Below are 27,173 nucleotides of genomic sequence, written 5' to 3'. Positions count from 1 at the left end.
TGGTAAGACATTGTTTTATAAAAAATATATATAAAAAAAATTGTTGACGGAGTCTCTTATTTGGGTTTTGGTTGGTAAGATTATGGATTAATTTCTTGAGTATCTGAGTTTAACTGGCTCAAACGTCTAGTCAATTTAATTTCAAACCCATTGTACATTAAGTTTCTAATAGATAAATCAGCTGATAAACTCGTAAAAACCCATAAAATCAGGCTAGATTTGACAACTATGTTTTCATAGCTAATTACATGCAAGTTTTCAAGATAGCTACAAGTCATCAAATTAGCTAAGACTTGGTCACCAGTTAATCCTTGTATTATTTTTCTTTTTTTGGTTTTCAGTGGAAATCTCTTAGTCAATATTGATGTTCGAATATATATTAGAATTACCAAACAATATTTAATTTTTCCAACGAATTTTGGTGACTAATTTGATATCGGGTTAGGTCTTTCTTGATGAAATTTCATCAGGAATGAAACCAGAATTAGGTAGCACGTGAATGGCCAACCAGCCAGGGCTAATTTCCCGAACAATATTTTTAATCTCGTACAATATTCGTCCATTTCAATATCAAGTTCTTTCCGAATATGGTAGTAACCATTTCAATGTCAACACGCACCATCTTTCAGGAGTAGAAGAATGCTGTAATTAACACACGGTTCTAATTTTGAAGTTGTTGCCCACCAACCATGCTATGCTCACCAGTTTTTCAAACCATTGTGAAACTTTCTTGGAAAAATTAGCTGATCGTTAAGAATTGTCAACATAATGCCTTGTCCTTTCTAGAAATCAATTATTTGCTTACACATGGCCGTAGATGTGTTTCTTGGAAGAATATTTTTCTGTCTTATTCATTGTATTTATAATTTAATTTTTACAAGTGAAACGAGGACAAGGAACATGTGTTGAACATTTTTTTCTTCTTGGTTAATATCAGACTTGTCATTTATTAATTTGGTAATGGGTAAAATTTTGTCGGCCATTAACATTTCTTACCATTTTGTTTCTTCTTTATTTTTTTCGGAGGTTGTAGTTTTTCAATCTCCCAACGAGACATGTCAAATCATATGGCAAGACCCCTACAAGTTGCAATTTTCCTTTTTGATCAAGTTAGGAGGCAATAACATCAATGGAAAATGATTTGTAATCAAACTTTTGATTTGATCATATATAAATTACAAGCAGCTAGCATACAGTTTCAAAATGATATATCTAATTGCAGCAATTTGCTTATAATGTTAATCATGAAAACATACTTTAATTATAACCTCAAGTAAAGTAAGAAGTATTGCCGGCTTAAATGTCTGGTCACTCTTACGACGACCGGACTTTTCCTCCGATTAATAATGTTTTTCAAGTCAAAATGTTCGACTAGATATAGCCTGCCTCACGAGGAAACCAGGCCATATCCCATACGTAAACCAAGCCCCATGATATTAAATCTGTCTACTTATTTTCTGCTTAATCCCATGTATCAAACACTATCCGAGAAAAATGAAAAGAGAGTTTTGAGTTGGGTTGTGTGAGCAATATAAATAATGTAACTTACTACTACGAACAGCAATTGCATTGCCAAGCAAACCATGTAAAATTGTATATATTATACATTTTCAACAAGAAACATATGTTAACTTCACTCAATCATGTAGCTAACATAAGGGGGGCTTGTGCCCGTTTTAACACCCTTAAAGATACTTGGCAATGTACAGATCTTGTTCATTACTACAGCAACAACAACAGAGAATACAACTTCAAACTTTTCTGTGTCTAATTAAGCTAGCTACTTCATTTTTTTTTTGTTTTAGTAGCTGATGACTTGTCCTTGGATTATTCTACATGGCACACATTTTATTTGCATTATTGAGATAGTAAAATGGTTGCACTTTCTCTAATCTCTGCTCTCTTCCTCTTCTTCTCCCTCTCCCCCTCGACTTCCAATCTCACACCAAACAACTTTGGCCTTTCATCTTCCTCTTCTTTCTCCAAATGTGCGTTTTTAGCTACTAAATCAAGTAGCTCCTTGCACTTTCTTTTCATGCTAGTAAGCTCAGTGCTCAAGACCCCATTTTCTTTCTTGAGTCGTTTATTTTCATCAACTAGAGAAGTGTATTCGGACGATGATAAAGTGGATGATGATCTTTGATCTTCTTCAAACTCTTGTGGTGCGACTTGAATTAACGGTGCAATAGGTTGTTGCTTGTTAGTCCAAGCTTTTCTTCGACGAATTTGGCGTAGTAGCTCTCTTTCTCCCTTCCGAAACATGTCATTGCAAAACTCCCACCGGCTCGTTGCAACTTTTCGAAAACCCTATTCATAACAATGACACGAAAGAAACATAGGGAATCTGTCCTTCGACTCAAAGAAGGCAAAACAAAACGTGCCTCAACAAAATGACAAAACTTTGAAAAATTCTTGATTAGCATCATTACTTTTTTAGGGTCTATCTAATTGTGGTTAATTAGTAAAGGATCGTATATTGCTCCAGGGTTAGAGTTACTTTTTTTTCCTATGAATAGTTCAAGGTTTTTTTTTTTTTTTCTAGTATAAAAAAGAAGAGATTTGAAACTAAAAACCTTGTAAGAAAAGGATGACTTGAGAGACAAAATAATTACACTATTTTAATTTACCTTTCTAACCCTCCTCCCTCCCTCCCCCCTCCTGCATTTTTTTCAACATATATATATATATATATATATATATATATATATATATATATAACTCATGTTGAAAAAATCCACCAAAAATCATGTAGCTTCTAAAGTTTTTCCTTTTTGTAACAAAAATATAATAATAAATTAAACGATGCAAGACATGAAACTTCTGACTCACTTTACTTGGAATTACCAAGCGCTAATCTAAAGTCTAAGTTTTACGAGAATTAATTGATTAATTAAGACAAAGTAGCAAGTTAGGTTAGACAGGGCCATTTAACCTATATTCTTTCATTCAACAACCTAGAAAAAGATTCAAGAAGGAAAAAAATAAAAACAAGAAGATGATCGATTCAAATTCTTAATTAAGAACTAAGTCAACTAAACCAAAAACAATTAAGAATTTTGAATAGATAAGATACCATGCAGAATCAAGAACGAAAAAAGGGTAGTATAAACTTTAATACATACATAAGTATTGAGTTGCCGGACAAAGCTAGAGAAATTGCTATGCTTGAAGAGTGTTGGTAGGAGATCACGAGAGAACTCTGCCGGCTGCCACCACAAATCCGGTCCCCTCCCTAGTCAGAATAAACCATGTCATGTATTACACTATAATATGGTTTTATAGTGTGACTTTTAGTTTCATGCTGTATGTTGGTCCAAATTTTACTATTTAGGAATGCATGTTGTGCACCTTTGGATCATACCACTTGTTTCTTGATCGTTGCAGTAATCAGTTTGACTGGTCAATGACAGACAACAACAAAGATTTTCTGCTGCTACTGTGGCATATGCATATATAGCTAAATTATTCCTTGTTCATGCTTGAGGTTTGATGAAAAACTAATCTTTTTTATTGTCTGGATTAATTTATTGAATGTTTCCCGAGAAACAATTAAATCTTTTGTTAGGGTTCTTAATTCCAACTAGATTTCACGAATTTCACTTGTATTTTATTAGGTCTCTGTGTTGGCATTTGTTGTAGAGTTTTTTTTTTATTGATAAAAAGATTCTCACTTTGACAAAAAAAAAAAAGAAAGAGGTTTTTAATTACTTCATTAACAAGATCAAGAACCCAAAGAACAAGAAAGTCTTTCCTTCAATTTTATTTATAAATTTAAATCTGAAATTTATTTATCCTCTAATTTGGTGAAGCAATGAGATCGGTGAGTGTACCGACGCGTTATGGTGGAAGAGTGAAAAGGCAAGTTGATAAAGAAAGGTGGAAATTCAGGGCATTTGGACATAATAGAAGGTTCTTATTTTGGTCGCTGAGCTTTCTTGACTTCATCTTTAAAATTCTCTCTGTTTTTTTTTTTTTTTTTATGAAAAAAATCTTCAATAGAAATATAACTCAAATTGTGTGCTCGTTCCCTCACCAACCACAGCTTTTCTTTTCCCATTTGCCCACCTCCCTCATCTACCTGATCAACGTAGTGTGAACTGTGCCTAACACACATGGCGTCGGCATAGCTATGGTTAATACTCAGCAGAGACGATATGTTATTTGTTGGACTTGGCTCGTCCCGGTGGCTCTCAATCCAAATCAATAAAAAAAAATTAATTTTTTTGTTAAAATAATAATATATTAATTATTTTAAAAAATATTTCGAATCGATCCGGATTAACTTTATTTTTTATTATTGAATCAAGTTTTGGAAATGTTGGTAGCGGTTGGTTTTTAAAGTGTATTTTTTACTTGAAAATACATCAAAATAATATATTTTTTATTTTTTAAAAATTATTTTTGCATCATACATTACAACATCGATCTAAAAACATAAAAATTTTAAGCAAAAAAAAAATTAAAATTTTTATGAAACATCATTTGAACCACGTTGTCAAGTGGATACTTAAAATTGTATTTAAAGTAATTAAAATTTTCTAAATGTATCATGTGAATGTGAAGAATGCATTCTTAAAGTATATATATAGTTTGGAAAAAAATCAATATGATAAATGTATAAAATACAAAGAATACTCCTCGTGGTAGAATGGAAAAAAGAAGAAGAAAAGCACGACACTAAAGTCCAGAGCATGTTCGGCATGGATAAGGACAATGGTACAGTGAAGGGAAGAATCTTGAGTTGTCCCCATTGGCAGTGGTTGAGGCTGGCAGAGGCCCGGGCCCTATAAGAAAATTTTTCTCATTATTTTCTTTATAAAATATTTAAAATTTTAATTTTTTTAAAATATTTTTTTTAATTTGGCCTCCCTTACTTTTTTTCTTCTTGCTCCGCCTCTGCCCATTGGGATCGAGTTTCGCAGATTTCCTCTACTCTTCAAGAAAACAGGACACGTGAGAGCACATCTGAAAAAATAAAGTTGAATGTTTTAAACATTTAGATGTCGTGTCGTACTAGATGTTCTTTTTTTTTTTTTTATCTTCTTTGAGAATTATGATTCAACTCGGTCTAAGATTCAGTAAGTTGAAAGTTTGAGACCTCAACTCAAATTTAGAAGTTCACTTGTGTTTGTTTGGTTTTTTTTATATTTTCAGTTTATGTTTTTTCAGTTTCATCATTTAGTATTTATATTATTAGTGGTTAGACTTTGTTTTTTCTTTATTTACCTCGCATATGGTTTTTTATGAGTTTTCAAAACAACCCAGGTTATCTTAAATCTTTTTATTTGTTGTTTTTTTTCCAAGTTCTGTATTCTTTTTTTCTTTGTTGAGTCTATGTCCCAGGTTTTCTTTTCTAAAATATTTTCCGAAACATACTTCCATCGCCCGAACATCTTTTTTCTATTGATAAAAAAATGTTTTGGCTTGCGATGTAGCGTGGGCCCACAAATCTAGTATAAACTAGAGTTTATGGGCTTTTTAGTTTTTCACCTTTTTCAATAGAGTAAAATGACTAAATTACTTTTGAAAACAAAAGTTACTAAGCTGACGTTCTGGAACTTTTTTTTAATTTTCAACCAGTTTTTTTGGTTATAATGAAGTAGATTGAGGGGAAATTTAGTAATTTAATAAAGATAAAATATTATTTTAAAAAAATTCATTGACACATACAGTGCATGAGTCAGCGTGTGAGTTGATTTTGTTGTCTTTGGATAGCGCGTAGGGCATCTTGCAACTGTTAAACATTAGCTTCTTGGACAGAGTTTAATTCATCTTGGTGTCCCTTCTATCATAAGTAGCGATTCTGATCAACGAACCTTTCGTTTGGCCCGATAGATTTTTTTTCCTCTCACCTCTTTGAATTCCATGCCTGACCCTGAAAAATTTCAAAACATCCATTCAATTTGTTTTTCTTTAGATTTGATCTTTGTTCTTTTGATTACTATTTATTTTGTTTGAAATAATTTATAAATTTAGAATTTATTTTCAATTTCATCCTCCTTAATTTTTTTTATTTGTCGGATTTGGTCCAAATTCTTTTGATTACTATTTTGTTTTATTTTAGATAATTTTTAAAATTAGATTGTTTTTATAATTTCATCCCTATTCAGTTTTTTTTTCTTATCAGATTTGATTGTTATTCTGTTTGAAATATTTATAAATTTAGAATTTATTTTCAATTTCATCCTCCTTAATTTTTTTTATTTGTCGGATTTGGTCCAAATTCTTTTGATTACTATTTTGTTTTATTTTAGATAATTTTTAAAATTAGATTGTTTTTATAATTTCATCCCTATTCAGTTTTTTTTTCTTATCAGATTTGATTGTTATTCTTTCGATTGCTATTTTTTTTACTTTGATAAATTTTTAAATTGAATTTTTTTTCAATTTCGTTCTTCAATATTAAATTGGTTAGGAATTGAGTTTTTTGATTGAGTCCAAGTATAAGATTTCACGGGTTATATGCTTGAAAGATTAAACAAGTTTAGAATATTTTTTTGGGTTTGCTTGGTTTTTTTTATTTTTAAGCTCATGATTTTTCAGTTACATCCTGCATCATTTATTTAATTGAAGATTGAGCTCTGTTATTTTTATTTATTTATTTTATGTAGGAGTTTTCATTGATTTTGAAAATGACCAACATTTTCTTGAGTCTTTATATATATTGTTCTTTGTTGGATATGCTTTGATTAATCAATATTAAATTGGTTGGGAATTGAGCTTCTTGATTCAGCTCAGGTCTAGAATTTAATGAATTACGAGTTTGAGACTTCAGCTCAAGTTTAAAAGGTCCACTTTTGTTTGCTTGGTTTATTTTTATTCCTTTTTTTTTTCAACTTATGTTTTTTCAGTTTCATCATTTAGCATTTATATCATTAGTAGTTATGCTTTGTTTTTTCTTTATCTGCCTCGTGTATGGTTTTTTGTGAGTTTTCAAAACAACCCAGATTATCTTAAATCTTTTTATTTGTTGTTTTTTTTTGCAGGATCTCCATTCTTTTTTTTCTTTGTTGAGTCTATGTCCTGAGTTTTATTTTTTAAAATATTTTTTAAAACATACTTCAATTGCCCGGACATCTTTTTTTATTGATAAAAAAATGTTTTGGCTCGCGACGTAGGGCGGGCCTACAAATCTAGTATAAACTAGAGTTTATGGGCTTTTTAGTCTTTTCACTTTTTTTAATATAGTAAAATGACTAAATTACCTTTGAAAGCAAAAGTTACTAAACTTAATTTCCGAACTTTTTTTTTTAATTTTAAACCAGTTTTTTGGTTATAATGAAGTAGATTGAGAGCCAATATAGTAATTTAATAAAGATAAAATATTATTTTAAGAAAGTCGTTGACACATGCAGTGCATGAGTTAGCATGTGAGTTGATTTTGTTGTCTTTGGATAGCGTGTAGGGCATCTTGCGACTGCTAAACATTAGCTTCCTGGACGAAGTTCAATTCATCTTGGTGTCCCTTTCATCATAAGGTAGCGGTTCTAATCAACGAACCTCTGGTTTCATCATAAGGTAGCGGTTCTGATCATCATAGTTATTTCTCGCGATGAAACGGTATCAACAATGAAGTGACAGTAAGTCTCCAACAGGCTTTTCTATAACGACATGTAATCTAATGCATCTTTATTCATTTTATGTCATGATACACATGTAAATATGGTAATTTTTTAGTTAAAATCTTTCCTATACTAAATTACCCCATTTATCGCACATAATATAAATTTTACATTGCATATATATATATATATATCCATCTTTTAAAAGACTTCTTTGTTTTTTTATTAAAGCAAGAAATCATCCAAATTTTTACAAAATTTCAACATAGTTTTCCTTGCACAGGAGACTCTACCCAAAATTTTATCCAACTTATAAAAGTATTGATGTCATCTAAACATGAGATTATAGTTTTCCCTTGCTAATAATCTCAATTTTTTTTTTTTTATGTTTTTGAAAATATTGATGTCATCTAAACATCTTTTTTCATGATTGAAAAAATTATAGCATGTCGCGGCCCACCAATCAAAGAAAAACTATGGTTGGTTTTTCGCTAGAAAAAATTGCACTTCCAAACAAGTTGGCCAACAAAAGTTAACCTTCCACCATCACTCAGCACACCACATCTGACCGTAAGCAGTAATTCTAGGCAATATCATCATGCCATAATGAAAGATTCACATCATGATCTGGGAATTTTGGTATCGATGTTGATAGAAATGATTTTGAGCGAATTTTAAAAATATCACTCAAGTATATATAATCCTAACGTTATCTCTTTGTATAAATTTTACCCTTATTTTCAAAAAAAATAATTAAAAACTTTCATTTATTTTAAAAAAATTACATCAATTTTTCATCTAAATTGTTTTTTTAATAAAAAAAACAATGTCGTTTTACAAGGATTTATTTATTTTTGTTAAGTGATTATAACCGAAATCCTTGATTTAAAAAGTGAAATAATTCAGTGGTAATAATTTAAATATAAAATTGATAACATTCTAATAATTTGATGGTATATTTTATATCTATTTTATAAATTTTAAATAGCTAGAAATTATTTTCTTCGTGATATGTTAGCATCATAATCATGATGTGTCCCTATCCTTTCTCTTATCAATACAATGCTTTTGTTTTTTTGAAGATGCGTGCATATCATAGGGTACTCTTACCTTTTTTTTCTTATTTATCATAATTGAAAAAGCTAATATTGACTTAAAAAATCGACTATTCCATTACTTTAAAACATTAAATTAAATTTATTTTCAATTAATTCTAGATAATATATCAAGTCAAAAAATTATTATAAAGAATATAGTCAACAGAAGAAAAAGAAATCTAGCTTCCCACACTACAAGTAAACGAAGGAGACAGGAAAAATAGAAAGAAATAAAATATCAAATAAGTGCAATACTTGGCATCTTCTCGAGTTTCTCCACTAAACTACTACTATGATCACGATTATATGAATTGAAAGCTAACACCCAACAAAATGAGATCCTTCAAATATAAAAGAATATTCCAAACTATAGAAAATGGTTGAAGAGTTTCTTTTTTCTTAGTCAAGTGTCATTATACCTAGATTTTCATATATTAAACCTAAGTTTTTTCTTCGATGATCACGCACAGAAAGTAATTAAGTCTTGCCGGAAACTCTTTTCTTGCATTTTTTTTTAGAATTCAAAATCTAAATAGTAACTTATAGTCGTATTAAATTTTGTTTTTGAAGTTTTACATCTTGCAAATTCTTATTTTTTTTTAATTTTTTATATCCAGTCAAATATCAAATTTCTCTTGAGCTGACATGATAATAAAGAAAAAACCTTTTAAAAAAAATAAAAAAGTGTATTGACATCGGGTTAAAAATTTTTGACTTTCAAGGGTATTATGGTTATTTTACTATACTTTTGAATTATCAAATTTCTCGATAATAAAGAAAAAACCTTTAAAAAAATATAAAAAAGTCTATTGACACCGGGTTAAAAAATTTTGACTTTCAAGGGTATTATGGTTATTTTACTATACTTTTGAATTTTTTTTATTTTCTATATTTGGCTAGATACAAAGTTACCTCTCATTTAACATGTTAATTATGAAAAAATCATTTTGAAAATACTAAATTTCCTTTTGATGCTAATATTTAATTTTTGCTTTTAAAAACATTTCAGTCTTCTCATTATGCTTTTGAAATATAATAAGACTTATTTATCCCTGATCAATTTAATAATTACATTGTTCCAATAACTAGTTTTAGGACCTTAATACTCTTAATAGCTAGTTTTAAATTTTGTGGTGTAAAAGGTAATTACACTTTTCCGATGAACAATATTTTTAAGTTTGCATCTATAGTGTTTTTCTAAGGCCTTGGTGCTTCTTTTAATATTATTAAAGATGTAAATTTAATCTAAGCTCAATGGATACAAATCCGACCTGACTCGAATAAGTGAATATGTTTTTAATAGTTATATAGATAATAAATAAAATATAAATATTTTTAAATCCATCCCGAAACCGCTTGAACCTAATCTGATGTGAAATATACACACACCATTTGATATTGTCTGCTCTTCTTGTACTTTATTTTAAACAATTCCACATGTACAGTAGTGGTTTATGCAATGAGGGATGGAAATGCTTCATTGTCTGTTTATGTCCAAAAACAAACAGAGACTAGCTTAATCCAATTGGATTTTGGACAACTACTAGATTAAACATTTCAAAACTAGGTGGCCGACCGCCCATGCTCTGAAAAGGTCCGCCGGCTTCAGGGCCGAAGTCAGGGTGGCCGATTAATTTCTTGAACTTTGTATTCAAGCAAAATTAATATGACCATTTCAATTTTCAAACATTGATTAGACTTATTATCCATTAATAAATTAATCTTCATAGTTATATTAATCCACTAGTTATATCAAGTCAAGAGCTAAAACCGAATATGTCAACACCATAAAAAAAAATTGTTCTCCCATGCCGCAAGTTAACCAATCAGACAGGGAACAAAACCTGAATCCAACTTAATGAATCAATCTGATACTTAAATCGATCTATATTAAAAAAAGAATTCAGTTAATTCAGTAAAAAATCCTAGGTTAACTTGGTGACCGATCGATTCTAGCCTAACATGATCAAAATCCAGCTATCAAACCATTAATTTTTTTTTATTGAAATAATATTATTTTGTTTATTTTTTAAAAAATATTTAGATTAACCCATTTTACCTTTAACTCGAGCCTACCCCAAACCAATCCCAACTTCAGGTTTTAAAACTATAAACAAAATAAAACCATTGTAATTATTACACCTAATATTTTGTCTAGTTTTCAAGCTTAACACAGTCTTTTATGTAAAAAGAACCTATGATCAGTCAGGACAAAAATAGACAAGCAACATTGTCCTTTTGGAATCTTACCTCGTTGCTTACGTGGATACTCAATTACTTGGTCCGCATGGAGTGTTTTTTTGTTTCTTTCATTTCGATAACAGTGGGATGCTGCTCCTTTGAAAGCAATTGGATGCATAAATCAGGAGCAACCCACTGTTTGATCCAAACTAAATTCCCTTTTTTCTTCGGGACATCCAATAATTTTTCTACAATTTTAAATCTCGATTTGACCTTGCCACCATACTCTTCTTTAGATTTTTCTGATCCATTTCACCTGTTCTATCCGTTTAATCTTCAGATTTATTCTTGGCCTTTTTTCTCCAACCTTCTGCAGTAATATTGCCTGTTCTGCTGATAAAACCCTACAACATCCAACATTCCATGTAATTATAAGGTGTGTAATTCAACTAATCAGACCCTGAATTTATTCTTTAGAGATCATCAATTCGAGTCTCATGAACTTCAGGGCTACTGGAAGTTTACATGGTCATTAACTTCAGGGCCTGTGGAATTAGTTGAGGTATATGTAAGTTGGCTCGGATACCCACGTTAATTTTTCTATAATTTTAAATCTCGATTTGACCTTGCCACTATACTCTTCTTTTGATTTTTTCTTATCCATTTCTCCTTATCTATCCGTTTAATCTTCAGATTTATTCTTGGCCTTTTGTCTCCATCTTTCTGCGGTAATATTGCATGTTCTGCTAATAAAACCCTACAACATTCAACATCCTATGTAATTCTGAAGGTTGTAAGGTGTGTAATTCAACTAATCAGACCCTGAATTTATTCTTTAGAGATCATCAATTCGAGTCCCACGAATTTCATGGCTACTGGAAGTTTACATGGTCATTAACTTCAGGGCCTGTGAAATTAGTTGAAGTATATGTAAGTTGACTCGGATACCCACGTTAATTTTTCTATAATTTTAAATCTTGATTTGACCTTGCCACTATACTCTTCTTTTGATTTTTTCTTATCCATTTCTCCTTATCTATCCGTTTAATCTTCAGATTTATTCTTGGCCTTTTGTCTCCATCTTTCTGCGGTAATATTGCATATTCTGCTAATAAAACCCTACAACATTCAACATCCTATGTAATTCTGAAGGTTGTAATTCAACTGGTCAAGTTTTAAATTTGTTCTCTGAAGATCATCAGTTCGAATCCCACAAATCTCAGGACCATTGGAAGCTTATATGGTCGTTAACTTCAGGGCCTGTAGGATTAGTCGAGATTCATGCAAGCTGACTCGGACACCCACGGTAATAAAAAAATAAAAAATATACAAGACGGATTGTGTAAAAAAAAAACAACCTAAAAAGATCATGGATAATTGATCCTTGTCATGGCAACTCCATTCATAAAAGATTTATTATGCATTTTTTTTTGTTTAATGGTCCATGTTTTTCAATAGAATTACCTATTTGAGATTTCAATGTAATACCTTTTCTTAATGTAGAAATAAAATCTATCTTGATAGCATTGCATGATTAAAGAATCAATCTGGTTCAATGTTCGAGTTGTTAGTTAGTGAGTTGGTCTACATCAGTTCAAGTGTTTTTTTAGCAACTTTTAAAACAATATTGTTTCAGATTTTTTTTTAATTTTTTTAAATAAATTAAAATGGTATTATTATTTTTTAAAAATAAAATCTTATTCATTGTTTTTTTTTTTTTTTTTTTTTGTGTGTGTGGAGAATCACTTCACCAGAGAATACCTAATCTCATTCGTGTTATTTACCCCGTCACAATTTTTATCATTACTTGGTTTGGTCCAGGCCCACACCCAAATAGGCCTTCCATTCAAAGCCTGACCGATTCAGTTTCTGAAAAGAGAATTCCGAAAAGGGAAATACAATGTGCATCCTTTTCCTACGTGGCGATCACTAATTGGCTGTTTGGAAATGAGGCTTGGTTATCTGGTGTGGCTCAGGACAACTGGCGTTATCCTATCTGAAGGCCACGTGGCTCATAAGGCCATTAAACTGCCAACGTCACTGAACAACAGCCAGTTGCCTTCCTAGCCGTTGATTAGATTCTGTTTTCAATCCAACGGTGTATAAATCACTGACACCGGACTCTTCGAGGTTCCAATATTACAAGCTCCGCAGCAACGGAGTTGGTGATTTATGGGTTTTGGAGAAGAGAACGGACAAAAACTGCATGCGGGTAAGCACACTCGCTTGCTTGCCATATTGCCATTTACTCGCTCAGATAGGTTGGACACGTTTCCACATTTCTTTCTCAAAATAGCAGTTAATTTGATGTAAATTATATTGACTTGCTTAATAATTATTACTATAAATTTGAGTCATTTAATGTGATCTATATCTTTGTTATTCATGCAAAGGTTTTAATGTTCTCTTAAACTTATCATTTCATCTCATCGAATCATATAATATTAATTTAATTTGAAGTTGTAATAAAGTTTACTTATAAATTACATAATCTAATTTTATTTTTAAGTAGTAGAGATTAAATAAAATGAAAAAATATCATTTGTTTTTAATCAATCTCGATACTCTATCTAATCATGAACCAATAGGATATGACTTTTTATATTATGCATAATTTTTAATTAAAAGTATTTTTTAATTTTAATATATACATGATTTGAATGTAAAGAAAATTTCTATATACAGAATTAGTTGTTTCTAAGTTTCTTTTAACTAACTTCAAGTTATATAAAACAAAACTGTTGTTTTTCATATGACAAGTGATTAAAAACATATCTAAATCATTAAAAAATATTTAATTATACCAAGAAGTTTAGACATACAAGATTTCATATGTAAATCATATATGAATGAGGAAAAGAACCACATAATTATTAAAATCAGATTTAACTGTTCTTAACTTTCTTTTTATTCAAAATATATTTAAGTACTTATTGAATGATATATAATTATATTAAAAAATTTAAACATGTATCATCTCATTTACAAATCATAAATCAATCAAGAATTTCAATATTTTATATAATAATAAATCAATGAATTATAACCTTTCGAATTTTATCATAGCAATTGACATCTAATTTTAGTTGAAAAATTGCTAATTTTAATATGCACGTGATCGGATTATATTTAAGTTTAACTATTCTAATTTTTTTTTAATTAACCTTTATTATATGAAACTCTATAATATTTTTCACGTATTTGACTATAAATATATTTAAATTATTTAACAATATTATAAAGTCTGAACATATAGCAGATATTTTATGATTTTTCTATTGAAATACATAACGATTATGTTACACCAATATTTAAAATATTCTTGAATTATAAAGAAAAAAGAGAGAAGAAAATGTCGATTAATATGGCAAGACAAATGGTTTTGTTAGCAATACAATGTACACGCGCGAGTACAGATAACCTCGATGATTGATGCTCAAGTAACAGCCCAAAATAACCCAAAAGACAAACACACAGAAAAACACGATTCCTTGCCTCACTCTCTCTCTCCCCACCCTCTTCTGTACTAAAAACTCTTTTTTTTTTTTTTTTGTATATATTGTATGGTGGGCAACCAATACGTCTGCTAGTCCGAAGATAAGAATCGGAACCGGCACCGTGTCCACTCACCGTCTCACCATGACAACCACCGCCGCCGCCACTCTTTCGCTTCCTTCCCACTCTCTTATATTCATAAAGAGTACTCCTTTTCCTTCCCTCCGTCGCTCTTTCTGTCTCAACTCGCCCTCTACACCAACTCCCACCTCTCATTCTCCTCTCCGTGTCAAAGCTTCCTCTGCTGAGCCCTCTCCTTCTCCAGGTCCCCTCCTTTCTTTCTCTGTGTACATGGTTTTTTAGTGTGTGAGAGATGGGAGTGATTTTGATATATCTTGTTGATTGGTGGATTTTTAGATGTTGATGTGTTGCTTTAGCTTGTATTTATTAATTTCTGTGCTGGTTGAAGACCCTTTTTGTGTTTGATACTTCGAAAATTGTAGTGTGAGAATCTTGTTCATTTTATATGGTTTTCAAGAAGATGCCTTTAGTACCATTAAAGATATGGACTTTGAATGATTTAGACAAAGAAGTCAAACTTTTCTTAAGTGATGCCCGTATTGTTAATTTGGGTAGAAGTATCTATTTTAACTTAAATCTAATATGGCTGTTTTGTATGTTAGTTTTTACTTTCAGTTTGGGGTCTCATCTTTAATTTGGAAGCAACTGATTTTGATACAATGTATTTAGAACCTTTTATCTCTAGCAATCTCTTTCTCTGGAAATGATTATATGACTGATTTTCAAGTTTTGATTTTGGTATATAATTGTGTTTTGCTTCCTCAAAACAACCATGCCATGGTTGTTAATTTGGTGTTTGTTTCCTGCAGGCAAAGGTATTGAGAATGTGGTAATTATAGGTTCAGGTCCTGCTGGATACACAGCAGCAATATATGCTGCTCGTGCCAATTTGAAGCCTGTAGTGTTTGAGGGGTATCAAGTTGGTGGTGTGCCTGGTGGGCAGTTGATGACTACCACTGAAGTGGAGAACTTCCCAGGGTTTCCTGATGGAATAACCGGTCCGGATTTGATGGATAGGTAACAAAAAACAAAGTTGATTTTGTTTTAAATTTATTCTTGTTCTTGAAAGGAACACACATAATTATTTCCAACTAAATTATTGGACAGAACTTTGACTTAGTTTGTTGATTAGGATGCGACGGCAAGCTGAACGTTGGGGGGCAGAACTGTTCCAAGAAGATGTGGAATCTCTTGATGTTAAAAGCAGTCCTTTCACCGTGAAGAGTAGTGAACGTAAGGTGATATATAGTTTTCTAGCATTCTGTTCTGTACATATGTTGGAGTGGTTTCATTAATTTCAACTATTAAAGTATCAAATCATTTAAACACATTTGTTTTATGGATGAAAATTTTTCTTTGAACTCTGCTTGGAGATGACCTATTTTAGCGAGTATTCTTTATAAAAAAAACACGCTCCCTGTATTTGATACCAACTTTTTCTTGGAAATTGTTTGAAATGCACCGTTTTTATGCATGAGTGATGTGCCGTGACCACATGCAATTGTTTATGTATTTGTTATGCCATAAGCTGTGGATTCTTAATTAATTGGAGTTTGGAAGCAAATCCAAGTTCATGCTTATGATACTAAATTTGTTTTAAATTAATATTTCAGGTTAAGTGCCACAGCATCATTTATGCCACAGGAGCTACTGCCAGAAGACTCAAATTACCCCGTGAAGATGAATTTTGGAGTAGGGGAATTAGTGCTTGTGCAATTTGTGATGGAGCATCACCACTTTTTAAAAGGCAAGTTCTTGCTGTCGTAGGGGGAGGTGATACAGCCACAGAGGAAGCATTGTACTTAACTAAATATGCTCGTCATGTCCATTTACTTGTACGCAAGGATCAACTTAGGGCATCTAAAGCAATGCAAGATAGGTGAGTTTTAATGCACCCTTATTTGTGTTGTTCTGTTGCAGTTATCAGCAATGATTGTTTTGCTGCACTTTCTTTATTAATTACTTTAGGCTGCTCCTAAATATAAAACATATAAAAGTGCATATTTAACGTTTCACAAAACTATCTTCTATATGTCAAGTTAAACATGTTTGCATTTTGATATGTTCTTAAGCAAATTCCTGCTTTGCCATCTTCATCATATCTTTCTTGTAAAGTCAGGTGTTTCAGACCTTTTTAACAGGTTTAATTTCATCAACATTGTGTAGTATGTGATCTCTGGTGTTATGTTTATTTCTGAGCGGTCATTAGTTTTTCTGCAAAACCCCTTTCAGTGTAAAAATATCTCTCCTAGACTAATTATACTATTAGAAAGAAAACAAATTCTCTCATTATGTGCTAATGTTTAAGATAACTCCAACAAAAATGCAGTCGCTTATCCTTGCAATTCTGGAGGTCTTTAAATTGCAGGCAATCACATCAGCTTCTTAAATGTTGCAAACAATTTATTTCATGGCATTATTTTCTTGTCTTTTGTGATTTAGCTGCCATGATTTCATGATTCCCGAGTTATACACTAATGAACAATTTGTATGTTGAGTTTCAACTCCCTGAAATGTTTGTTTAACAGGTTGATTATCGCAAATGTTTCAGAGTGATCAACAATCCAAATGTCACCGTGCACTTCAATACAGAGACTCTAGATATCGTTAGCAATACAAAGGGCCAGATGTCTGGTATTTTGACTAGAAAAACTGATACCGGGGAGGAATCCGTGCTTGAGGCAAAAGGCTTGTTCTATGGTATTGGTCATTCTCCGAATAGCCAGCTGTTGGAAGGCCAAGTTGAACTTGATAGTGCAGGCTATGTGTTAGTTCAGGATGGTTCTGGGAAAACTTCTGTTGAAGGTGTATTTGCTGCTGGAGATGTTCAGGTAATCCTGTAAAAAACTGTCATTTGGATAGGCTTAAGACCTTTCAATTTTCATTCTAATCTCATTACTGTACTTAAGATTCTGTCATCATTCTTGCTTCTCTGGCGATGCCAAGGCTTAGAAATATGTTGATGGCATGTGTAACAGCAAAGCATGTTAATGGGAGTAATTGAGTAATTCTCATTCAACAAAGATAAAGTTTGTGATTGATTTTTGAGCAAAATATGATAATTAAATAATTGCTGTTTATGTGTTAGTCAATTGGAGAGTATAAACTTTGCGGAAGTGATGCTGCAAAAATAAAAATATTTTGTTTTATTTTAAAGTTGTCTGATGCACTGCAAAAATTTGGTGTAAGTTGATTTTCCTAGAATCTAAGAACTTTGACACAGTGATTATATCTTAAACAATATTCCCCATCTAGTGTCTGCTACCCCCATTCCTGGCACTGCATTGTTCCTGGTATCCTCTTATAGTTATGTTCATCCCCTGATGATTGCAGAGTTTAATATTAAAGTATAACACATGGGTTGAATTTCGTGATCAGCACAAATTGTTTGAGATAATGTCTTCCATGTCCTTTAGGCATGTTCATTAACCTTCAACTATCTTGATGCATAGATTCAAACTTGTGATCAAAACTTGTCTTTTGTTTGGGAAATCTGTAAAGGTTTTGTGATTTGGTATCCTGTTTATTTAAAAGGACCATGAGTGGAGGCAAGCCATAACAGCCGCTGGATCTGGATGTATTGCTGCTCTATCAGTTGAGAGATACCTTGTGAGCAACAACCTACTTATAGAGTTTCACCAGGTATTTCTTTCTCCTCTTGCTATTCATTTTATAGAAAAGGGAGGGAAATTAACGTACTACTGAAGTCCAACTTTTTCTGTTTTACTCATCCCTCAGCTATTTCACAGTCTCATGTGTCATGTACTCTTGTTGTTCTCAAGCATTGATTTCCATCCGTGGAACATGTCTTTCTCTATCATCACTTGTTTGGTTGCAATCTTACATATGGAGGAGCTCCTCTTTCAATGTCTCATCACTTCTGAAATTAGAACATTTTTTTAAGAATATCTTCACCAAGCATGATCATGGACTTCAATTTTTGGTTAAAACTCACATCTCTAATATTGGATCAATCTATGGAAGTTAAATGAATTAGTTAAAGTAAGATGCATAAGATTGTAAGTTTTCTCGAAATACAGTTTGATCATCCATATTCTAGTATTTTGTTGTGGAATTTTATGCAGATCTTTACTTGTATGTGATAGCATATCTAAACTACTCCACCTAAACTTGCTTGCTTTTCATGATTCTTTCTTTGACAGCGTCAAACTGAAGAGGTTAAGAAGGAACTCACTGACAGAGATGTTCACGAGGGCTTTGACATTACCATCACAAAGCATAAGGGCCAGGTGCATGTTCTTATTATGATGAAATATTGCAATGCATCAACAGTTTTCAGTCAAGTTGTTGTGTATAAGGTTTTTATGTCCTTAGCTCAAAGCTTATGTTATTTCCTCGATTTACCTTCCTCAGTATTCTCTGCGAAAGTTGTATCATGAAAGTCCACGGCTTATATGTGTGCTATATACATCACCAACTTGTGGTCCATGTAGGACATTGAAGCCAATTCTCAGCAAGGTAGGTTCCATGCTAGCTTATATTGCATTGTATAATTAGGAGAATTACTGGAGGTTCTCTTGCATAATTTATATAATATTCATATGTTTGCATTTTGGGGAATCCATCTTTCTGTGTATCTGACCCCACCCCACCACCTCTTCTTCTTCTTGTTTTTTTTTTTCAATGGTTAATGGCAGGTGATTGATGAGTTTGATCAGAATGTCCATTTTGTCGAAATTGATATCGAGGAGGATCCAGAGATAGCAGAAGCAGCTGGAATTATGGGCACACCATGTGTGCAGTTCTTCAAGAACAAGGAGATGATCAGGTTTGGAAAATTTCATTTTTTCTACTTTCTCTCTCTATGATGCATGAATGATCATGCAGTTGTTGTCCACATGGTAGTTTTCTGATGTCAAATTTCCTGTACTTGCCATGCAGGACTGTATCAGGGGTCAAAATGAAGAAAGAGTACAAAGAGTTCATTGAAGAAAATAAATGAGCGCATAATCGAGCATTCATCTGGCGGTTGTGATCATTTTGTAATTCAATTTTGTTCCCCATTAAACTGGTTAGTCAAATAATATACCCTATATTTTTACAGAATGGTATACTGTATTTGATCCACCACATTGCAGATTATCATGCAGAGTTCCCAAGCAATTTTTACTGATTTACTCTCTCCAATCTTTTATTTCCTTCAACCTGTATGATTGGCGGAGTTGAACCAATGTAATCTTTTGGTTACAAACTGATGCAAGCAGGTTATATATTCCGTAGCCATCCTCCACCAAACCCTTCATCGAGGTGCTTGTTTTGCTGCATCATATGGAATAAAATCACCCATGGAACAGGATAAAACTTTGGATATTCATAATGGACACACTGGAATTGCAAGGTAGAAACAAAGCTGTTTTCCTCTGATTATATAAAATCCTTTGCAGCTTCATTTGTTGAATTCTTACATCCAAAGGAGAAAAGAGCCACTTTCTCATACAATTAATTTGGAATTACGGATCATAAAATTTAAGCTTGTTGATATATCAAATCCAGGACCTGAAACATGGGTGCTCTAGAAAGAAGAAAATGTCGTCTACCCAAAGCATCAAATGTATTCAAAGTTCAAACTCGAGTTTGACCTAGATCCTCGAAGTTTGGTTTTTTCTCTATTTAATTCCATGTGAACAATTATGACCAATCATCCAGAAAATAGTGTTTCGGAGAATTCCTTTGGCATAAAGCCCGTGCAGTGCTGATGACAAGCTCTCCCTTTACTCAAGTGCCATGAAGAAAAGTAGTCTGTACGATATCAGCAGGCAAAATAGAACAGCCACATCCCACGACTTGGAACTACCTGGGTTGATCCCCAAAATTGTCTGAAGGATCATCTCACCCTTCAACTTCTGATGTCAAGGCACAAAGGTTCAAATTCAAGTGCAATCATGTCATTCTTGAAGTGACCCTGTTAAACACATGAATACGTGTACAGATGTATTCCTATCTTTAGACGTGCATGAGCTATTTGGTTGAACTGCGCGCTTGGAGATCTTCTACCTGCAATGATACTATTACCTGCATTCCTCTTGTTGCATAACTGATGTAACACACCAGGTAGCGCCAAAAGATCTTGGGGAGTTCAGGTAGCCGTTGGAATACATTAGATGCCATCAGATTCAATACTTTATGAACGACAATTCTAGTCTGTTATTTGATTATGGTATAACTTAATTAAGCCATGCAATGCTGAGACGTGAATTAACTTGCAGCACCAGCAGTTGCCGCTGCCATGGCAATAAAGGGATTGGATATCAGTGTCCCAAGTTCCCAACCACCAATATGCATGCTTCTGAACCAGCAACGTAGCAGAATAAGTTGATGCAGAAGTACCACAAGTGAGAAAGCAAAATACCTAAATTCCACTAGACTTCCAGTTAAAAGATATTCGAATTTATTTAATTCCTATCATGTAATTCGTTATCATCTTTCTCTTGCCGAGCTCATTAAGTCTTGCACCAGAATATTATTATAGGTAATATCTCAACGTCTCCGACTTCTTTCATGTTTGTGAAGTGTATGTGGTGAGGTTGAAAACCTACTATGATGAGATAGCTCTTCATAAGGCTAAATTGAAGTCATTAACGGTGAAGAACAGTAATATTTGAGTTCACTAAAACACCTGCAAAACATGAAATAATGAGGATTGAGAAAAGGTGGTAAGGATTTTGCTTACCTCCGCAAAATTAGAATGCTAAATTCAAATAAAACACTACTTTTTTTTTTATTACCAAAAATCCAGAAATTGTTCAAAGTAGATAAATTTAGTCTAAAAAATTAGAATTAACTGAAATAAAAATTTATGATAGATGTAGTGACTAACAATGTGAGATTATCCCCGTCATCTTGAAATAAAAAATCATGCATATTTCATTTTTAATATGAATTCTTCAACACAATCTTATATTTTTCATGTTAAAAAAATAATATAAGTTATATTTTCATGTCTACGATTTAAATTCTAAAGTTAAAACTAATTATTTAACATGACAATATCAAAGTTGTTCCCAGATCTATATTTCTTCATCTGCTGTACATGCCATGCCATCCCATCCAAAAACAGGGAAGAAAACAAGATATAATAAACTACAAATATATAAAAAGAACGGAACGTCTCAACAAGGGGATGTAGCTCAGATGGTAGAGCGCTCGCTTAGCATGCGAGAGGTACGGGGATCGATACCCCGCATCTCCACTTGAATGTTTTTTTTTTAATACTTGTTAAGCAGTAAAAGTGCTTTCTGCTTGATGATGGAAGGAAATACTCATTTATCTTCCATTAATATATGTGCGATCTTTTGAACTGTAAAAGTAAGTAAGTTTACTATAATTTTTCACAAATAAAGGAGAAACTAACATGTATGGAGAGGGAGAGGCACCTGCAAATGCATCAAGTAAGGTGGATTTGCCTGAGCCAGAAGGACCCATAATGGCCGTGATCCGATCAGGTACAGCATAACCACCTTGCCTATTTAGCAACTTCCTAGGCGCACCACCACTTTTCTTTTCAAGTTGATAGCCACCAGTACTACGGTTCCATCTTCCCATATCAGATGTATGCATTGCTTTCTTTTCTCTAATACTACTGGACTCCGACTGCTCTTCCTTCTCCCTCTCTTGAATCTTCATCTTGATAGATGGACAATATTATTGTTCATAACCAGTTTTGAGGCCCTGCGTTTTACTTGTGGACAATGCTGGTCCCTCTATAGCCATTGACCCTGCTAACTTGGTGTCTCTGCCAAGGGTATTGTCTGCATAAATTAGTCATAAAGTTTATTTGGCCTTGTCTTTGAGCCGCCGGCCAGAGCCAAACATATATATATATATATATATATATATATATATATATATATATATATATATAGAGAGAGAGAGAGAGAGAGAGAGAGAGAGAGATTCTTCCATCACTTCCAAATATATATGATCACCACACATCAAATAGTTTTAACAAAAAAATGTTGATATTGTGTAAGATAGAATACTACTAAGATGATGGAGGAAATTAGATGATTTTTGGTTATTTCTCAAAAGTACACGGCAAGGAAAAGCCACTGATTTCTGCATTTCGTTTTCTCACTGCCTCTTTACAATAAGAAAACCTTGGCATTTCGCAAACAGATATCCTAAGCAGCTTCCATGTTCTTCCCAACTGAGTGTCCTAGCGAGTCCAATCTGGTTTTCAGATTGGAGCTTCCTTCGGGTCAGCTTTAACACACCAAACTCACTTCGTCTTTAAGACTTAAAGATTTTTTATTTCCGTGTCTGATTTTAAGGTTTGAACGCCGACAACCAAGAAGAGAGCATAACTCGTTAATCATCCACCCGACATCTAATGGTAACTGATCTATTACTTTATTGATACCTGTTTTATATTTGTTTTTTCCAGAAATTTAAAATAAACTGGTTTAAATTAATAATATTTTTAAAATTGGTTATTTAAAAAAACATTTTGAGCTGAGAATTATTCATGTAAATACACAAGGACTTCGTTACGAGACATTCCCATCATCTGTACATAAACCATTCTGCAAACTTAGTTTCTCAATTCTGTCGTGTTTCCTCCTAGCCGATGCCACTGCCTAGAAGAAGAATATGGTTCATCAAGCCCCCGCCTGAAGTCCTGGACTCGGTGCAATTTTCACAGATTATGATCTAATCCATTTTTATACTTGCTTAATTGAGACTTGAACCAGAAGAGGACACCAAGGTAGTAAGAGATACCATCCAATACCATACATCCAAACAGCATCACCGGAGGCTAATAGAGGGAACAATAACAGGTTAACAGAAAGCTCATTACCAACTCGAACATGGGCATCTCAAGTTTTTTCACAAGAAAAATGAGTTCAAAATTAAAATACAGCACATGGTTACAGGTGATAGTGCAGTATATGCGGTGTTGCAGCTTTGGATATCTCCGAGAGAAAAGAAAGAAGAAATTTTTTGAAATTCCAGATCTTATGATACAGTGTTGGTCTCAGGGACATCATCAAGGATGAAACAACCAAGTTTACCTGTCCTAAAAAGAGTGAGAAACTTCTTTGATACCATCAAGCGAGCTTCGGATGCCTTATGAGGTATCTTCAGTGCCTTCTGCAGCACCTCAAATTGTTGCTCTATAAGATTCTCCAAATCATTCTCATCCTCCACATTACCATTGAATTCTGCCAGTGTTTTGTACATTGCACATTGGACTTCTGTGACAAGATTCTGTAGGTGAACAAGAACAGAGACAAAAAAAATTAGAAACGATACCAATGTCGACAGAATAAGTTATGAAGTTATATATACTCAATGAATGAAGATCTGATGAATTCTAAACATCTGAATTGCAAATTGTCACCCAATCATAATTTAATCAAGATAATTGAATGAATCTCTTCAAATAAAATTTGTAACAGCCTCAGATTCTGGATTCCACAAACACACACATATACATAGAGAGAGAAGCAGAGAGGCAGCATGATTTTGTTACCTCAACATACACCACATCAGACACACTAGGTGGCTTCCTCATATTTGGCCGAAGATCTTTAGGATCATATTTGTGTTTTTCCTCAGATTCATATCGAATCCCATCCATTTTTCTGTTATTCCAGTGTTTCCAGTGAAGTGGAGTGCCTCGAGTATTTAAAACTGCTAGTAAGTATCGGGCAATACGCTCCTCACCTACAACAGAATCTTTCACAGATCCTGCTCATACATTCAAACACATAATTTTTGCTAGGTGTACGCGAACATGCAGCAGAGGGGACGATAGTTATTGGACGGTAGCAATTAATTAATGCAAGTGTATTGAACTTGTTGGGGCATATGCATATGGCAATTTTTGGAAATGCCAGGCTCAAGTAATTAAAAAGGAAACAAAGAGGTCTAAACCTGCAAGAGATAACTTTAATCCTGTTTCAATATCTGGGATACTGGGAACCAACACGCCCGGGGTGTCCAGCACGTATATGCTAGGCTTATGAGCAATCTGCAAATCATATTCAAAGTAATCAACATTTGATAAAGGATATCAACAACAGCACAAACAAAACAAAAGGATGGTGCCTGAAAATATTTCATCAAGAAAACAATAAAAAGCGATAGGCAGAAATAGACAAAGATAAAAGAAATAATTCAGAATTTTGAGAGGATCAATTTTTTCTAGTTTGATGAAGGTATCAAAAGCAGCTTGGCAGAGAAATAAAATATATTTTTAAGTGAGAAAAAAAAGCATCTGAGCAAAGACACATGGATCTCTAAACAATGTCTTTGAGGTTCACAGCAAGAACTAAAGAGAAAAAATAAATAAAAGGAATTGGAAAAGAAAGGCTTTTATGTGACAATATGAAAGTGATGCTATTGAATTTATACATGGCAAATCCAGTGCATTATCATGTTTTGTAGGGGATGGCAAGAGAGTAAATGGGTGTGCAACAGCATACTGAGCATTTGCATGCAGATAGGCAGGTTGACGGACAGAAATACTTATCACATAATCCAGGGCCTGAAAAAAATGAGGCAACCAAGATACTTCACCTTGTATCCTGCAATATCTTGAGTTACACCAGGCAAAGGGCCCACTGTAGCTCGTTTCTTTTTCCCCTGCACTATGTAGAAAACTCAAATCATCATTGCCCAACACATGACTTGAACATAAAGACAGGTAGTTAACATGCAAGCCAAATTATAGTTCATAACAATGGTTTACACAAAATATGGTAACATCTTACCAGCAAAGCGAGACAATGCAATTTGATGGATTGAGTTTATCAAAGCTGATTTCCCAACATTAGGAACACCAACCACCATAACAAGGAGAGTAGGTTCCCTCGATATCACCTCCTTGAGTTTGAACTCCACAACTTCAAGAAGCTTCAGCACACGAATCACAAACAGCATTATGAACAAACTTGAAAATATTACAGGAATATTAGATTAAAAACTCAAATTTAATTGAACACACAGGCACATGGAGTCAATCAAATAAAATTGACCAAATGAAAGTCAAGCAATTGTAGCACAAGTCAGTTTCGTGTTTGATTTCATTTGTTTTCTTTTCTTTAGATAGCTAGCTATTTTACTTTAAATATTGCATAGGCTGGCCACCTGCTTTCTTTCAGCCAATGAAAAAGAAAACATTAATGCAAATGCAAGTATTTCTTTTTGTACTGCTGAGAAATGGTAATAAACACAACATTTTCGATCAATTAGCATAGATTTAAGGTTTTCTTATGATGAAAGCAAATTTATTTTTCAGTATTTCATCAGCAACTATAAATATATTTGAACCAAAATTGAAAACTAAATTTTAACAGCACTTTATCTAGCTTATCAACTAACCTTCTGAACAGAACTCTTGCTGTGTGCACTTATCGGAATGCAATCTTGCTTGCACGAGTCAAAATAACGAATCCATTTCTACAACAATTAAACATAAAAACATCACACTCATATTAAACATAGCATCCCCAGCACAACTATTCAAATTCCCGGAATCAAACGATCATGCAATTAATTTATGCAAACACAGAGACAAATTATTTTGTTAACAAATTTTCGAAACTATAAAAATCCCCAAAATTCTTATCATTCACACGATCAAAAGGGTACAAAATACCTACATTTCCAGTCAAATCCCAATTTAAGTAACATAATCAATTGAAATTGAAATCTTTCACAAATCTCCAAACAAAATTCAACATGACAAACAAAACCCAAATTTTATTTTCCCTTTTCTAAACTTTACAAAAGTATTTAAAAAACAAACAACTCTAAAAATTCAACCTTTCCAATAAAAAAAAAAACGAAGAAGCAAGAAACAGACAATTTACATGCATAATATTAGGATTAGCCAAATCCTTCTTATTAAGAGCAATAACACGTCTTTTTGCAGCAAGTTGAGGTTGTAAGTCTTCATTTGTTGACGATAATGGAATCTGTACATTAATTACCAAACACAAAAACAAAAACAAGTAAAAAAAGTTGCTCTTTACCTAGGAAAAAATAAAAGAAATGAAACCCGTATACTTACACGAGAGTCACGGACTTCTATGACTAGGTCGGCAAGTTTCAGGCGGTCTCGGATGGCGCGGGTGGCAGCAGCCATGTGGCCAGGGAACCAGTTAATGGCTCCACCACCTGCGTTGAAACCCATCTCTCCTATTCCTTTCTTTACTATTCCCTTTAACCCTGAACGCATTTTCCTACTATTTTTATCAAATTGTTCGATCAAATTTCTTTCTTTCTCTTTCAGTCTCTCTCTCTGCTGCAGATTAGCTTAAACCCTTATGCTACCTCTGTTTCCAAAACCTCTGAAGGACAATGTTTTGAGCCCATTTCTTCCCGAAGGGTAAGGACATTTGGGCTTGTGCTTGTTGTTCTAGAATCCAACAATACGGGCCCATGATGTTTCGAGCCATGTCTGAGTTTTGATTTTAAAAGGCCCAAATTGAAAATGAGAAGGGTATTGCAAATTTGCAATGTTCATGGACCAACAAAATAAATTGACTTATAAAAAGAGATATTTTCTTCTTTCCAAATATATGCTAATTCTTTTTTCAAAGATTGGATAAATATAATGTTTAGCATGCATTTTAATTATAATTTTTTAGAGTGGTGGTAACTATCATTACATTAGAGTTATAAGTTAGTTAACAATATAGAAAGATTAATTTGATTGATAATCTTGAATTTTAAAAAAATATTATGGTGAAATATTTTGTCTTGATATGTGAAAAAAAATACAAATTAC

The 27,173-nt window shown here is 32.9% G+C and overlaps 3 protein-coding genes and 1 non-coding gene across 5 annotated transcripts; 2 read left to right on the top strand and 2 right to left on the bottom strand.

Annotated features, from left to right (window-relative positions):
• Positions 1-1,569: 1,569 nt before the first annotated feature.
• On the bottom strand, positions 1,570-4,114 carry LOC7473610 (heat stress transcription factor B-3). The gene is given in 4 exon segments (XM_002307987.4): positions 1,570-2,307; positions 3,123-3,213; positions 3,215-3,232; positions 4,038-4,114. Coding segments are annotated over 4 exon segments (636 nt in total). The 3' UTR covers positions 1,570-1,857.
• A 10,078-nt stretch (positions 4,115-14,192) lies between these two features.
• On the top strand, positions 14,193-19,550 carry LOC7496127 (NADPH-dependent thioredoxin reductase 3). Its single transcript, XM_002308899.4, has 11 exons — positions 14,193-14,219; positions 14,288-14,660; positions 15,226-15,433; positions 15,549-15,654; positions 16,030-16,295; positions 16,968-17,247; positions 17,951-18,058; positions 18,580-18,666; positions 18,791-18,895; positions 19,075-19,205; positions 19,319-19,550. Exons 1-11 carry the CDS (start codon positions 14,193-14,195, stop codon positions 19,377-19,379), a joined length of 1,752 nt encoding a protein of 583 aa, XP_002308935.3. The 3' UTR covers positions 19,380-19,550.
• Positions 19,551-21,553: 2,003 nt separating this feature from the next.
• TRNAA-AGC (transfer RNA alanine (anticodon AGC)) lies at positions 21,554-21,626 on the top strand. Its single transcript has one exon. It is a non-coding gene; the product is annotated as a tRNA-Ala (tRNA).
• Positions 21,627-23,208: 1,582 nt separating this feature from the next.
• Positions 23,209-26,728, bottom strand: LOC7496126 (short integuments 2, mitochondrial). Of its 2 annotated transcripts, XM_002307986.4 has the most exons (8): positions 26,454-26,728; positions 26,254-26,358; positions 25,763-25,840; positions 25,153-25,294; positions 24,959-25,029; positions 24,314-24,410; positions 23,910-24,127; positions 23,209-23,644 (listed from the first exon to the last, which is right to left on the bottom strand). In XM_002307986.4, the coding sequence occupies exons 1-8, from the start codon at positions 26,619-26,621 to the stop codon at positions 23,393-23,395; spliced, it is 1,131 nt and encodes a 376-aa protein (XP_002308022.1). In that variant the 5' UTR covers positions 26,622-26,728; the 3' UTR covers positions 23,209-23,392. The 2 variants fall into 2 exon arrangements, with proteins under 2 accessions (XP_002308022.1, XP_024459030.1); XM_024603262.2 differs by lacking the exon at positions 26,254-26,358.
• Positions 26,729-27,173: the final 445 nt, after the last annotated feature.

The sequence above is a fragment of the Populus trichocarpa genome, chromosome 6, assembly GCF_000002775.5.
Source record: "Populus trichocarpa isolate Nisqually-1 chromosome 6, P.trichocarpa_v4.1, whole genome shotgun sequence".
Taxonomy (NCBI): domain Eukaryota; kingdom Viridiplantae; phylum Streptophyta; class Magnoliopsida; order Malpighiales; family Salicaceae; genus Populus; species Populus trichocarpa.
The sequence above is the reverse complement of the archived record's forward strand: the minus strand, read 5'-3'. Positions and strand labels throughout refer to the sequence as shown.

Excerpts from the sequence above, each read along its gene's own strand:
- LOC7496127 (XM_002308899.4), top strand. The coding sequence starts at position 14,193 with ATGTCGATTAATATGGCAAGACAAATG. Across the intron at positions 15,655-16,029 it reads TGAAGAGTAGTGAACGTAAG|GTTAAGTGCCACAGCATCAT; the intron begins GTGATATATAGT and ends TTAATATTTCAG. Across the intron at positions 18,059-18,579 it reads TACTTATAGAGTTTCACCAG|CGTCAAACTGAAGAGGTTAA; the intron begins GTATTTCTTTCT and ends TTTCTTTGACAG.
- LOC7496126 (XM_002307986.4), bottom strand. The coding sequence starts at position 26,621 with ATGCGTTCAGGGTTAAAGGGAATAGTAAAGAAAGGAATAGGAGAGATG. Across the intron at positions 25,030-25,152 it reads TGCATTGTCTCGCTTTGCTG|TGCAGGGGAAAAAGAAACGA; the intron begins GTAAGATGTTAC and ends TTTTCTACATAG. Across the intron at positions 24,411-24,958 it reads AAGATATTGCAGGATACAAG|ATTGCTCATAAGCCTAGCAT; the intron begins GTGAAGTATCTT and ends TATGATTTGCAG.